The 16,792-nt window shown below is 37.5% G+C and overlaps 1 protein-coding gene across 1 annotated transcript in view; it reads right to left on the minus strand.

The window, feature by feature from the left end:
* The window catches only part of LOC146001310 (uncharacterized), a 38,498-nt gene extending 31,935 nt beyond the window's left edge, over nt 1-6,563 (minus strand). Inside the window, exon 1 of the mRNA XM_083138617.1 lies at nt 6,509-6,563. Coding sequence (XP_082994743.1) covers nt 6,509-6,526 — 18 coding nt within the window. The 5' untranslated portion in view covers nt 6,527-6,563. The remainder of the gene's footprint in view (nt 1-6,508) is intronic.
* Between the last annotated feature and the right edge of the window lie 10,229 nt (nt 6,564-16,792).

Consider the following 16,792-nt stretch of genomic DNA (forward strand, 5'->3'; position numbering starts at 1 on the left):
TTCACGCGGCAATTGCCACATTAAGAGTTACAAGGAACATTCCATGCGTATATTTTCCCCCGTATTATTAATGGAAATCACAATAACAGGACGTGATCGACTGTCTATAATGTCGGTTAACATCTTCGCGACCACTGTACAAAATATCATAGCAATTATCACATTCATAGAAATGCTACAAGTAAAACAATCAGACATCGCAACGAAAACTCCATTTACTGCCATTTAAGCAAATCAATTTCGCCTATAACTAATGACAGTGACGGATTTCAATGTGTGTGACTTCATTAGTTTACCTATATGACTGCGGGCAAGATAACAAAGGCACCGAGTAACACATTAGTGAACCTCTTTGGTTTTCATTTCATCTTTGTTATTTATTGTCGCTTTTCTGCCATTTTGCCTAAACGCGACGATCAGGATGAGTGATGATATAATGAAATTGATGAAGGGACATACCCAAAGAATAGCCATGCCAGGATTTGACCCTGGGACCCCCTGACGTCGTCGTGTGCTACGGTGACCACTCCGAGATCGAACGCAACTGACGTCATCGCCAAAACTGGTAATTTAAAAATTCTACATCGGCGTAATTCGAAAATCACATAAACATTATAAAATGTTAGACGCATTTTGCTACTTGCGATCCATTGTTTCTAAAATTCCAAAAATACGATTTTTATGTCAGAAATTACACAGTGTAAACTTTATTACTAAAGTTTTCCCCTAATTTTTAATGCTTTTTCTTGAACTAGGTGTTTGAATTGTTGTTTTAAGTCCACTTTATGCACAGAAAGGCTAATCGGGACTGGACCTACAGTTTAAAGTTGGATCCCAAACACTGTGCCAAGTTGACCCAACGGGTATCCAGCCCGAGACCCCTCGATTACAAGACGACGGCGTTACCACTAAGCCTTCGGGAAGGTCTATTGGAAACTAGGGGTGTAAATGTTAATTACGTAATAAAAAAAACTATGCTTTTGAATGATTTAGTTTATTTTACTTCGCTTCTTGTGCCACTTTGGGCTAATTTTCGAAGATGAGGATGAGTGATGATATGATGAGATTAATGAATGGACACTCACAAACACCCATGCTCAGGCCGGGATTCGAACCCGGGACCCCTAGCATCGTAGCACGTTGTGCTAAACACTCCACCCAGGAGTCCGGCTAAAAAACTATGCATTGAGTGCACTAACTGTATCAAATGTAAAAAGAAGATAAGGAAGACAGTTGTTTTGGGTAATGAGTCATGTGGTGAATAGAAAGTAGAGTTTTTCTAATAATATAATAAGAACAAGAATAAATCGGGATGAAATTGATTTATTTTAATAGTTGCTATTTATTTAAAGTAATGATAATTATTGTTATTATTTTCACATGAATTTTTACTGTTCCATTTATGCTTAAGATTTTCACATTGCTTTAGTTTTCGAAAAGTGCAACAAATTATAGTTTTAATTATAAAAAAATCGCTTACCTGTGTGAGTAATGACCAAATTTCTTCCATTTGGAAAACTATTTCATCTCCTCAGACACTAAATATGAAATGTTCATTGAACACAATCATACACATTACATTTCCCTAACAATGCCAAAAAATCCCTCAGCAACCTCAAAATACCGGTTTATGTACACACACATACATCCCCCCCCAACGGCCCCCGAAACACAACAGGTGCTTCTCCCTGCAAATTTTCCCTTTCCTACAAAATTTTCCTTCTTGGAATATCCACCCGAGCGAATTCTATTTCAGGATGAGGTTAAACACTGTCATTCATGTTTGCGCCAAACTGCAATAGATGAAGCGTGACAATCTGTTCTAAATCAAACTTTCACCAGCAAGACTACAAATGACAGATCTTATAGCGCTTCAGTTATTCTCTTTGAACAGAATAGTGTTATCCATAGTTTATATTGCATATTTTGCGGCGTTTTTCGCGTTAAAGTGTAAAATTCAGTGTTTTTCTGAAAAATTGCATAATTCGCGTTGTATCGCGATTCCCAAACACCGAAAACTTGCCAAATACATTTTAAACACTTTATTTTGCTTTCCTCAACTCTTCGGTGTTATCGTTAAAACGAAAACTTCACGTCCCTATATTCGTGTTCTACACCTCAGATTCAACCGCTAGGACCATGCCATAGCGGATTTTCTTCTGGAAAATAACTATAAAGAAAGTGACAAGATGATATTCAACAAGGTGACAAGATGTAACTTCACCATGAAATGAGATGATTCTTGTATTTGTATTTTGCTTTGTCGTTCTTTTGCCACCTTTTCCTATACTGCAGGAGGCCTTAGAAAGAGCGCTTCGCGGGCTAACAGCAGACGTCGATCGCACACTGTTGCCGATACTTTCGTGTCGTCTGCTCCTTAGCCGAACGAACAGGCCGAGGTAGCAAGACGCAGAGGTCACTCACCCTTCCAGGAGGGTGCAGCAGCGCGATAGCTGTGGCAACCAGGCTAGCTCATTCGCGGACGTGATTGGTTCTCGCAGACACACACCCATATTGTCGTCTGCTGCAAGCCCGCGAAATAATCTTTTTAAGGCCTCATGGAGTTTTTTTTTTATAATCACAACGATGAAGGTGAATCAGGCAGTGTCTATAAATACGTATATTCCGAACCGTGTCTTAGGAATAATGTTTAAATTACAGTAATGATATTACAATTACATTAAATAAATACTAATTAAATTTGTAACTTAATTCATATTATATTTTTGTACACGAATATGTAAAACAACGGTGTAATATAACAGCACGAATTCATTATCTACCTTACGTCAAAATTTGTGTAAAAAAACTGCCCTGGCAAGGAAATTAATGTCAAAAAGATAAAAAGAACTGAATACTTATTGAATAACAAAGTAGGGTCTTAGATCCAATTGGCAAAAAGTAAAGTTCCTGATTAATATTTTGTGCATATTATCATGAATAGTAGTGTGTAGGCATAAATAATTGTATAAATCGTATGATCCCAATAAAATCCTTGCCTTCCAATAAGTTCAGAAGAAATTAATATCCATCCATTATACAACAAGTGCTAAACAAGTTTATTTTTATTATTTAATTTTAGTACTAGGTAAGTGTTTCTGGGAGGCCCAGACACACTGGAGACCCTAAATACGTCCTTGGGGTGAATGATGATTAGATGAAATACATGACGAGAAGGGACGCTCTTATAGAAGTGAGCACTCATGGCCCGGCGCAATACAGATTGTTTTCTTTTGTTTATTTCACTTCGCTTTTGGCCAATCGCGAAGATGGGGATGAGTGATGATATCATGAAATTGATGAAGTGACACTCACAAACACCTATGCCCAGGCCTGGATTCGAACCCGGGACCACGGATTAAGTATTTGCCACGCGATAAATTGGTTGACTTTCTTGAATTTATCTTATAAAGTATTATATTTATTTCCATTAATTTATGCGATTCACAGCTTGGTGGTCCACAAGTGTCAAAATACTTGCTTAAAATAAATATCGACGGGGAAACAAGAATAAATAATGATGTTATTTGTGCACATTTCTCGACTTTTAAAATCAGTTTGGTAGCGTCTCTAGGTGAAATTCCTACAATAACACAATACAACCATTAATATATCCGCTATTTTTCTTTGTATAATACCACCATCAATCAAGCCATATACATTAGCAGCAGAAGCGTAACTAAATACGCTCTTCGACCCCCCCCCCCCAACAACTTTCAGTTTTGCGCCCCTACTCGTTTGAAAACAAAAGCTTTCCTTTCTACAGCCTACATTTATATTAGGTATATAGGAGCATGAAAATACATACATGTAATTTGAATCTATTTAAAAACTGCTAGGAAAGGTTAATACAACAAACTATAAAATATTATACAGGGTGTCATTTTAATGGTGCCCACGGACCACAGACAACTTTTCTCACTAACATTTTTATCGTTGGTGCGTCATTTCGGCGCCACAGCCGTTCAAAAAAGCCCGTTTTGCCGCCTGCATGCTGGCAATTCAACATCGTATCGGCGACGTCATTTTTTGAAGTGAAACAGTGAACGGTTGCAAGGAATACATAAATTTTGCGAAAAATGACAAACTACCAACCACATTATGTTGCTGTAAAACGAAGCTAGGAACACGTCCAGTAGACCAACGGGAAGTGAACCAACGATACGAAAAATGAGAGAAACGCAAGGTATTGAAAAGTGGTAATATTTGATTTTGTCTGTTAGCGTACATATCAAATTATTTACAAATCTCGTTGCAAGGTTGAAAGTCAGCGTTGCCAGAGCATATTCTTGCCTGTCGTCTACCCTTCGATGATTTGAATTAACTATTCATCTTATGGAGGTTTTCTTCTAATCTGGTAATCCACTTTCTACTTTTCTAGTGATTAACATTTTCTGTTTGCAGTTGAAGAGGCATAAAAATATATGTTTGGTTGAAAATTTATTTTAGGCAGTGTCTGCTGCCACGTTCTTTTTCTGCTGGAATCTCAAAAAAGATGCGCGTGCCAGTAGACTCGGTCTTTGTTTTATGGTGATTTCATCATGCTATGTATGCAATTACGTCTGTAACACATACTGTGAAGTTGTAGGGATTACTTTCACAAAAATGTTTTAAGATTAGGTCCCTCAGCATTCTTCTAATAATAAACCTAAATGCTCTCGTAGTTAGGTTAGGTTCTGTTAGCATTAAAATAATATCGCTAAATGCTTTCTAAAGAAAAAGATTCTAAATTGCCTGTACATTCATTCCCACTAATCATAGAGTTGCATTTCTCTCGTCTTAATCAGTTCTTAAGATTTGTAACATACTCTTAGCAGACGAATTACGTGGCAGCAGCAAATTTGACGCTTATTCTTACTGCTGACACGTGCGTGGCAGCAGACTCGGCCTTTATTTTAACGCCGAAAGGATAACATTTGTGAACTATGGTCATTCTAAATTTATCATTCTTGCTGCGTTCCCGAAGCTCGTGCGCCGGAATAGTATTTACTCCACTGATTAGCAGACAGCCTTCAAGATGACCACCATGTTGGTAATATATCCAGAGAAGATTTTCCCTTTTGCTATAACTTGTACACAGGCACGTATATAGAAGCATACTTCGGGAGGGGGGGAGAACCAAATGCATAATGTGATACTAATAATATAAATGTTTAAATTAATACGTTAATATAATTTATAGGCCTATTCATCATATGTAAATTAATTCATACTGTAGTCTTATTATTACATGAATAGCTAAGAAGGCGGTACAAGAATAGGGATATGAAATATAACATTATCTAACATATGTGTAGTTAAAATCACCAAAACTTTAAATAAATTTATTTTCAGAAGGATAAAAGAATCGAATATTTTTTTCAATAACAAAATAGTCCAGTCCAGTTGACTAAAACTAAAAGTGCTGATTAATATTTCATGCATATTATTATTAAATAGCAGTGTTCATAAATCTTCTAAGATACTGTTCATTCAAAGCCGTATGATCCAAATCCAATTCTTGCTCTAAAGTATATTTTCATTATTAATTTTTAGTGGTAAGTCTCTCGGCGGGGAGGATGCATGTATAAGTTCGACTCGTGATTCCTTATCCGAATTTGTTTTAAACGGATTGTTCAAGGCATATGCACTACCTGCATTTTGATGACATATTACTCGCTTCCTAGATTATTGGCAGAAAATTGATCGGCGGTGCGTATTTAAGGGGGGGACCAGGAGGTCTGCCCCCTCGAAAGATTTACTAAGTACTAAAATTAAATAATGAAAATATTCAAATAACAAAATAACTCAAATTAAATAATGAAAATATACTTGATGTTTAATCGAGGGCTATTTATTTCCACAGAACTTATTCGAAAGCAAGGTTTATATTGGGGTCATACGACTTTGATAATGGTAGCAAAGAAGATGTATACAAGATTGTTGGGGTCTCGCGTTCGATACCCGGTGGAGGCACACAGTGGTTCGGATTGCACTTTAAACTGTAGGTCCAGTCCAGATTAGCCTTACTGTGCATAAAGTGGACTTAAAGCAGCAAATCCATTATGCATCACACATTACCAGGAACTTTACTTTTCGTCAACTGGAACTTTTTTTAATATTCAATAAATTTTAAATTCATTAACGTCTTTGTACCTATTCATGTGATAAACGTATATTAATTAATTTGAATATTTTAATTATTACTATTTTAATTAATTTAATGTAAGTATAACTATTTTAATATAAACATTATTATTATTATTATTTACTTGTTTCGGACCCCCGCCCCCCTAAATATATCTCTAGATACGTGCCTGTCCGACAGCAGCAGGACAGTAATTCGAACCCGGGGCCTTTGATGGAAACAAAATTAATCGATCACTCAACGCGCTCGTGTATTGAGAGGCGGCTAAATAACAACTGAGATTGCGATTATATCAATCATCATAAAGTACAATATACTGTGGTAGTACTTTTAAATATTATGAATTTACAAGGTTTTTGATTTTCTACTTGCTACTCTTACCTGAAATGCCCGGAACATTTTGAAGATAAGCGAGCTACGATAAACCAACCAACTTGTGCTGCTGCCTCCCTTTCTTCAACTGCTTCCTTGACCTCTAGATCAGCGTTGCCAACCACCCGATAAGAAAATGCGCTGTTTAATCTGGAAAATTATGCTAAATGCTTATAAATTGTGCTAGGATCTAAATATTGAATTATTACTATTATTGATAATTAGTAATAGCAATTTTATATTATAATTATTTTTCGGATGATTGTAATTTTAAGTTATGCATCATATTTCCGAGATGAGTTCAACATTGAACTACAGGGCAAAGCAGAACATTTGTTCTATTTGTGGCTCACAATTTTCTACCGATTTCTTGCAATGAAATGTTCCTCACGAGCAGTGGCGGTGATCAGGGAGGCGAGGGGGTGGGGCAGTTGTCCCTCACTTTTTGCTACTTTTTTCCCCCGCACTATGCTAATCCTTATGTGTAAAGGGAAAGTAAACTATCTTTGTCCCAGTTATGTGGTTAGTCCATATTTTCCTACCTTTGACGTTCTTTTTTTTTTTAAAGTAGTGGATCAAAAGGGGGGTTATAACCCCCACCAACACCCCCTTGGACACGCCACTGCCCCCCCCCCAGTTTTGTAACCCAATCGCCGCCACTGCTCGCCATGTAAACTGGGGATAATTAAGCAAAGGTGAAGAGAAGAGGGTGTAGTTGGAAAAGAATGTCCCTGGACCGGAAATAGATTTGGATACGATCTTATTTTTAATTTCTCAAATTATCGTCCTTTGAAGTGAATTTCTCCCTCCCAGAGAAGCAAGTTTGCAGAGTATGCTACATTTTCCCGTTATGCAAACATAGCAAATTGTGCTAGGTTTATCAACATTATGCTAGGGTTGGCATCACTGCTCTGGACATGCAGGAAAAATACGCCAGCTATGATGTCGAGGGCGGTCACCCATTTTCTCTTCCTCCCCCTCAGCTCACAGGGCATTCATCCTGAAAGCACTTTCTCCTGCGCGTATTTTTAGGACTGGTTCATGTTCCTAGAAAAGGGGCAAAGGGTGGATTCATTCCTTTCGTGTAAATGTTTCCTTCCCAAGTTGAGTTCCTGAGAATGGTCATTGATAGGGTGACCAGACACATACATGTAAAAAAGAGGACAGAGCATGGTGAAAAAGGAGGACAAAGTCATAAAAAAGAGGACACCGCAAAAAATGGCGACTCATTTGCCATTACTCATAATTAGGGACGTGAAGTTTTCGTTTTATTTTCAACTGAATTTCGATGTTATTTTTTACTGCAATTCGGTATTATTTCTCGCGGTTTAGGGCAAAATTCGGTGTTATTAATTTAAAATCGGTTATTTATACATGCATATTTACTGTTTCTTCTATGATAAAGATTTTCACATTGCTTTCTTTCAGGAAAATTTTAGTTTTAATGACAAAAAAATAAATTTAAGGCTTACCTTTGTTAGGAATTACCAAATTTCTTCCATTTGGAAAACTATTTCGTCTCATCAGCCAGTAAATATGAAATGTTTATTGAATGATATCACCCAAATCTTTGAAAATAGTCATACATATAACTTTCTCCAACAATACCAGGAAAATCACTCTGCGACCTCAAATTAGGTGTTTTGTGTAGGCACACTCGCATACACAACCTCTCCCCCTTCTCCCGAAACACAAAAGGTGCTTCTCCCTGAAAATTGTCCCGTTCCTAATCAATTTCCCTTCTGGGAAGATCCCCCCCCCCGCCCCGAGCAAATTCTATTTCAGGAAGAGGTTAAATAGCCTACTGTCAGTCATATCTGCGCCAAACTGCAATAATGGAGCGTGATAATTATTTCGATTTAATCGAACTTTCACCATCTAGACTAGAAACGACAGATCAAATAGCACTTCATGAACAAAAGAAGTGTTATCCCTAGTTTATATTGCATTTTTCGCGACGTTTTTCGTGTTAAAGTGCAAAATTCGGTGTTATTCTGAAAAATGGCATAATTCGAGTTATTTCGCGATTCCGAAACACAGAAAACTTGCCTCCTTCATTTACCCAAATCCATTTTAGACACTTTATTGTGCTTTCTTCAAGTATTCGGTGTTATCGTTAAAACGAAAACTTTACGTCCCTACTCATAATTTAATCAATATAAATCTGATGATTTTTTTAAATAATTTCCTATTACCTTTAAGCAACGAAAGCAATCTCCTAATCGTATTATTTAACACATGACAATCATAACTAAGAATATCTATAGTTTGAAGCACAGAATTTTACTCTTTTTACAATTCTTGGATATTAGAATGCAATATCACCATAAGTGAATGCAAATGTGACAAGTAAGCTTCGCTTTAACTTATTTCCAAAAACAGAACTTAAATTTTAGGTGGTTTAGATTGTGTCAGGAAATATGATTTTAATGCCACGAACATTTTTGCACTCTTTCAACAGGAGGGGAAAGTGACAGCCACCTTACACTTTACCTCATATTCGTTTCTTCCATCCTCTAAAAGCTGGATATTTTTTTTGCAAGATCATTGATGAATTTACACTTAAGCTTCGTTATTTCATAAAAGTAAATATGACTTAATAATCAAAATTCTCACTACGCGTTTCTGTATCGCGTATGTATGACTCAAAAATGAACTGGCCGACCTCTGTGGCGGAGTGGTTAGCACACCGCGCCACAACTCCGGAGGTCCCGGGTTCGAATTCCAACCTGGGTATGGGTGTTCTTTGTGAGTGCCCCTTCATCAAAATCATCATATCATCGCTCATTCTCATCTTCGCGATTAGCAAAAGTGGCAGAAAAGGGAATTAAAATAAACCATATCAGTCAATCAAAAAGGAACTGCTGACATGTGTTTCACAAGTCTGATTGCGAAGCAACGAGTTACAATAATACATAGCTACTCATGACTAGGGGTGCGCTGGGCAGAACATTTTTTGGTCGGGACGGGGAATTTTTTTAAATCCCGACGTTCGGAACGGGTCAAATCCGCAATTTCCAGAGAAATTTTCAGGAACGGGTAATGATAAAAAATTCCCGACGCTGTGGAAATAGCGAATTTGACGTCATTTCCCTTTCTTTCGATTTCTGAAATAAAAGTTAACAATTTGAGAGAAGTGTCAAGACACTTACAATGCAGAAAACATCAAGAATTAACCACTTTTTAAAACGACCATTTGGAAGTTCCGAACTGCTCGGGGTCTCGAAATGTCTGGAATAATTTCCTGAAGTCGGGATCGGGACGGGAATTTTTTTAACCGACTTTTCTGGATCCCGCACACCCCTACTAATGACTCAGTCGGGAAAGTGATCATGTTCAGCTCCCAGATGTTAGATGAGCATTGCTTTCATGTTTAACGCGCCCCAAGTGATATGAATATCAGTATGTGTGGAAGCATTTTCTATGCAGAACATTTGGTCGATGCTATACTCTTTCCAAAAAAGGAGGACATTTACCGATTTCTAAAAAATCCGCCCGGACGCCGGACAGACACCTAAAAAGGAGGACATGTCCGGATAAAAGAGGACGTCTGGTCACTCTAGTCATTGACTCATTACATTCATGAATAGGGTTCGGAAGATGAAAATTCATCTTTCTTTCTGAGCCTTGAAAACAATGCTAAACCTGATATCATTTCCCATAAGTTAGAACCAGAAAACATAGTTGTTTTTTTTGTGTTTGCACTTTTCGGCCTTTTTTGGCTTTTAGGTCATTCATCAGTATTTTTTGCCGTCTTTATTGTATTTTTCTTCATTTTTGATGTTTATTTTTCTCCTTCCCTGTTTGCCGGCTCCCGTGGCGGAATGGTTAGCACATCGCGCTACAACGCCAGGGGTTCGGGTTCGAATCCTGGCCTGGTAGTGGATGTTTGATGATCATGGTGAGCTCCATCTTCGCAAATTAGCCAAACTGGCACAAAGAGCGAAGTAAAATAAAGCAAATCAATCAATCAATCCTTCCCTGTTCTTTTGTGAATTTTAAATGCAAATGCTAGCATAATGTATGTATTTAAATTTCATGACATTGTATTTTTAGCAAGTACGTCATTAATCAAAATACGGTCAATGGAAATGAACAATATTATTTTTAACTGAAAGTTTGGTTCAGATTAATTAATTAATTGTCGTACATTTGTTTTCCGTCCAGTATTTAAAATACTTCGTGTGAAGCCTACTTTCATATTCCCTTGCTCGCCACCATAATCGCTTCAATTTTTGGTTTCAGTCACAACATAAAAAAATATAATCTGACGTATGCGAAACACAACTGTATTTAAGATGCTGACCGACTACTGTGTCGTGCAAGGTCCATTCTGAAAGGAGCTGAATGACTTACACGGGGGGGATTATGGCGCAGGCTGCGCCATCAAGATTTTTTGGGTGATTTTTTCCTTCAAATAATGTAAAATTCAACATTTATATATTTTTCCAATATTTAATACATTAGATGAAGAAAATAAAGGGTTTAAGGGCATTATCGAAGGGGAGGGGGAGAGAGAAATGTCCAACTCTAACATATTAGGTCTTAATTTGCTTTATTTTCGTTCGCTCTTTGTGTCAATTTGTAATTTAAGATAAATCAAACTTTCATTTTAAGAGTGAAAATTATTATTAGGTTATTTTTCCCTTCTTAGGTCATTTTAAAATAATTTTAAGGTCACTCTGACGGTCATTTTTTGAGTTTTTTAATCCTCAACTTCCTAGACCAGCATCATGATCGTATAGAAATTGCAACTGAAAACATTTTCACAATTCGAATATTTGTAACAGTATTGACATCATTTCAGTGAATGCATCATTCTCATAGAATCTAAAGAGCAAATGAGAAGGCAGCAGAAAATCACTTCCATTTCACTGTGTCGTAACAGAGAAAGAAAAGGGAAAACAGAAAACAGAGGGGAAAAAATAGTCTGCCCCTTTGCAGAAATTTCTACAAGTTCACGATAAATTAGAGCGTATGCAGAGGCGTATATTCGGGGCTATCTAGGCTATCTGCGAAGCCCAGACTCGGGGAATAATATACAGAAAAAAATATCTTATCAAAAAATGTGCATAAAATTTTTCATTTCAATAAGAAGATGGACCTATTTCTTAGAAGTTGGAAACATTGCCCCCTTTCTTTGAATTCGCGAGACGGCTGGCCCAGCTGGCGGGCAACTCCACGGGGGTGACGGGTAAACTTGGCAGGGCTCCGATCAAAGTTGCAAACCAATTTTTCCCACCATGTAATTTCCCCAGGATCTGGGAATTGTGGAGTCAAACTGTTACAGGAAAGAGATCAGGGTTGCATATGGCGGGAAAAAAACCATCTGAAATTCCTCAACAGTCTGGGTCAATGTTGCAAACCAATTTTTCCCAGCACGTAATCTTCCCAGGAATGGGGAATTTTGAAGTTAAATTATCAAGGGGAAAGTGTCATGTGGCAGAGACAAGAACATAATTGAACGCTTGCAGGAGGAGTTGAAAAAGAGGTCGTTCACCTTCAAAGAACTAGAGATACAGTGGGGAGTAGAAAATTGTTGGCTGAGCGGGAATGGTTTACCGAAATGACAAGGACCAGTTCTAGTCTAGATCGCGTCGAGTGGTCTTGGTGCGTGGAATTTATTTAGAGGCAGCGTGTGAATACAGTAGTGAGCGGATTGTATTTTTGTGAATGATATGTGCTGTGTGTTGTGTAGTGAACTGAAATGAGGGACATAATTAACAAGCTCTCTTTTCGGCTTACGAATTACGATAAGCTCCAAATCGTTGTGGATATTTCTTGTATGTCCACTTTATGAACAGATAAGCTAATGGGGTTCGGACCTACAGTTAAAGTGGTATCTAAACCACCATGCATCGAACCCGGGACCCCTTAGTTTCAAGGCAACGACGTTATTACTGCACCAACAAGGAGTACCCGAACTTAAAATCGTGAAAATAGGTAGGTTGAAATTTTATTTTTATTCTAGTATACAGGCCTACATAATATTTCACAATATGGGCCTCTCATTTATGCAAATAAGAATGAAATTCTTGAAATCCTTTCCTTACTGACAGTGTATATTTCCATGTTTTATTTATGAGGTATATATTTTTAATCACAGAGTCACATCACTTCAACCCGCCACCCAAAATGAGTTAGAGAAACAAAAACACCCCCACCAGCAAATTTTTGTTATAAATTCAACTTATATATGTACTTCTAAAATATATATATATAAAAATATACACTTTGGCACCATACTGCAATATGTGCAATGAGGCGGGGAGGGGGGGGGGATCAGAATATATTCCCTTGGTAATTCATTTACTTTAGCTCGTTCCAAGTCACTTTTGTTAACTTGTTTTTTTATAGGAATTATAACGATAAGAGTATCTGTTAGATGAAGAAAGGGAGGATTTAGGAGGGGGTCAAGTAAAATGTTCAGTTAAACTAAAGAGAAGTAACTTTCAATAAAATGATAGTAGTGGAAACGCTGTTGTGGTTAAATATTTCATGGGGATTATGACATGATGTGAAGAGGGGAGGGACGCCGACACGTCATTGGCCTTGGAGAGGGGACGTTTGCAGTAGTAATCAAAACCGCACCCACAAGGAAAATAAATGCAAACCGATTTATTAAGGAGCTCTGTGCAATTTATGAACTCCTAGTAATACTGGTTTAATAACGGCAGATAATAATTATGAGAAGCTGTTTTGTCGAGAAAGGTGGAAAAGATTTGTTTTAAAGATTTATCTTATCGTAGACCACTGAAGTTCTAATCAGAAAATTGATATCTTTACATATCTTAGCCACTGTTAGTGGTATTACATTATTGTAACGGGCATTTTTAATAGCACAGTATTTAAATGATTCATTTAACAAATAAACAAAGTAGATTTTATAAAGATGTACAATGAACTGCAGTTTTGTTCTAGTTTACTCGGATTTTCTCAATTAAATATTATTATGTTAAATATAATATCAAATAAAAACTTAAGCATTGCGAGTTTTTTTTTCAAAATTGTTATTTTTGTGACGGATCTTTTATCAGTATTCGTTTTGATTGATTGATTGAGTTGGTGTTTTAAGTCCACTTTATGCACAGTAAATCTAATCGGGACTGGACCTACAGTTTAAAGTGGGATCCGAACCACTATGTGCCTCCACCGAGTATCAGTATTTGTAAACTAAAACCCCATTGCAGCTATATTGTAAGAAATTTATAGCTACATGTCTGTTTTGAGGGGAGTACGCTGTAACTACAAAAAGTAACTATTCAATTATTCTAATGGTTTTATTGCAAAATATTTGCTCATTTATGAAAGACTACGGTATATCGCGTGAAGTTGTGTAAAGGAAATTTGAAAATTTGCAAAAATTGTAACACCCCACATAGAAATGAGAAGCTTTATCAGGCATGAAGTTCATAATCCCCGATCACCAGCCGTTGAACTCATAGGCATCTAAAGAATGCCATGTCAGAAATTAACCAACCTTCCTGAATTAGTGGTATTGCAAACAGGTAAATAAGGTGCTGACCCAAAACGTATTACAGGGTAATGACTCGGCATTATGGAGAAAGGAGAGAGAATAAGTATTGAGTGCAACGGGCGTGAGCGATCATTTCTTCAGGAGACTGTAGCTTGGAAGGAGCAGGAGAGTTCTGGGAGAGCTGTACAGTCTCACGCCTAAGTGTTCACTCTGAAGGTCAGGGCTATCAGGAAAGACAGGTAATTAATTACCTTATCTAACCATGTGTGATCCAAACATGAAAGCGTAAAATCCAAATGGTTATGTTTTGCCATCTCTTGAATGTGTGTAGTTAGTACCTCTCGCACCTTCCCATCAAGCCTACCACGATTAGCGAGTTGCTCCATAAACAAGGATGAATGATCAATGAGCTACGTAAACCCATCGGGACATCTGAAAGTCCCCAGTTCGATCCCCATTCCTAGAAGAACGTTACGAAATCACCGAGAAGCACTGTATTAACTCCCTTAATGAAGTTCTGATGGCTAACATACATAAAAATTTTCAATTTTCAGATGTTAATTGCATCTGAAAGCTGGAGTTATACTGTTTAATAACATGGCATGGTAATAACTATCAAGTGACCAGGCAGAATATTATATTTTATGAAGTAATGCACATTAGAAAGCGTGGAAAAACTGAACCTACAGATTTATTTATTTGCAATTATTTACTTTTATTATTTCAATAATATATTCCAGTGATAGGAAAACCTGTGCTAACGAATATGTAGTGGCGAATACCCGGTGACTATTAAAACTGAAACTGTTGAAATTTCATTTTCATATACGTACATATGAAAAAGGAACAAGAAGTGGCGAGTAGGTTAACGTTGTCCAGATAAGCAACTGGTTTTCCCCTTAAAGCACCCCAAATAAATTAGTCGACTCACGCGAATGGTCAAAGGCAGAAAAAGATCGAAAATTGAGGACTGAAAAAGTATAGGTAACCTCAATAGAAATTCCTGGTCACGCCACTGATCATGAACACAGCGAGATATTGTGAGTGCTAATTTCCACCAAATAACTTTTGATTGATTGATTGATTTAGTGTTTTAAGTCCACTTTATGCACAGTAAGGCTAATCGGGGCTGGACCTACAGTTTAAAGTGGGATCCGAACCACTTGTGCCTCCACCGGGTATCGAACCCGGGACCCCTTGATTACAAGGCGACGACGGGAGGCCCTAAATAACTTTTGAATTCTTGATATAGTGATATTAAGGATTCGAACATGGTGGCCAAGTTCCATGTGAATTAACGGGATAATTAATATTGTTAATCCTGCCAGGGAAGTTTTATATCCTTCTTAATGATTGATAGATTCATTGATTTGCTTTATTTTACTTCGCCTTTTGTGCCACTTTTGGCTAATTTGCGAGGATGGGGATGAGTGATGTATATGATGAAATTGATTGAATGGACACTCACAAACATTCATTCCCAGGCCGGGATTCGAACCCGGTACCGCCCTCTTAATGAGAATGGAATTGAAAGAATATAGTATACAATTTCTTAGCTATTTAACAAACACAACTGAAAAATCATTCGTGTCCATTGATGGTCCAGTTATCAGAACTTTTCCTGCCGAAAAGTATGCAGCCTTGTGGATCAAAGAAAGACACCATTCTTCAACTGACCAACCTTACTCAGCCGAGAAAAGAGCAGGAGGCTGTTTTCCGCTTAAGTTTTCATGGCATAGTGCTCATATTTTACATGCATTCACAAGAAACTTGTAGCTAGTTAAGCATTAAGTTTGAACCTGACAATCAGTGGCGTAGCGTTATTGAACGCCAATACGCACGGCGTTCCCTGATTTAAAATGGGTAAAACAATGCGTGAGTGTTGTAAATGAAAAGTAAAACATTACTAATTATATATGTGTTTGAGCTATATGGTTTTATAATAGCTATTTATCTCGGTACGCCTACAACGCTCCACTAAGCAGCTCTCGTTATAGCAATTTTACTAATGCCTTTGCTGGCCGGACGCCAGGGATCTTTGGCGTACAGGACTATTTCCTCTGCCTGCCTGGAGGGAAACCTTGGATCTGTACAGCACGCGCAAAATGCTCTCTCGTACGCCGTCGTACGGAACAACTTGATTGGACCTAGGGCTCAAGTTACCCTTCCTGCCTTCCGATGCAGACGACAAACATACCCGGTTCTTCGCGCTCGTGCTGTGTGATGCTACAATACGCAATATGACTCACGTAACTTCACCAAACTCCAATATATAACTTCTTTGTGCAATTTATCGCACGAACAGCGATGTACATTAAACACTAAAAAACAACACAGTTTTCGTAAGTATTTTTCAGTCCTCGCGGTATGAAAGGTTAGAAACAGAGATTATTTATTCACAGGTGAAGTTCAGCCTGTGGCTGCATTTCGACTTAACCCGCAAAACTAATGTATCATTAAGACAGTTTATTTGTTTGTAAATATCTAAATCCTTTATATTTTGTCAATGAAAATGTTGAGCATTCTTTTCAAAACTCTTAACGTCGAATGATCTCTGGACGATATTATTTTAAAATGTTTATCACGTTATTCTATGACGCAACGTGATGTATGTCAGACAGTAGTCTGAATTACTAATAGGCACTGTTACGTCAGTAGAGTGTATGATACGTGGATCATCTGCCGACCTCTGTGGCGGAGTGGTTAGCATGGGTATTCTTTGTGAGTGTCCCTTCAACTTCATCAATATCATCACTTATAATATTCATTTTCGCGATTAGCCAAAAGTGGCAGAAAAGCGTCTATTATCTATTATT

The sequence above is a fragment of the Lepisma saccharinum genome, chromosome 17, assembly GCF_977018435.1.
Source record: "Lepisma saccharinum chromosome 17, izLepSacc3.1, whole genome shotgun sequence".
Taxonomy (NCBI): domain Eukaryota; kingdom Metazoa; phylum Arthropoda; class Insecta; order Zygentoma; family Lepismatidae; genus Lepisma; species Lepisma saccharinum.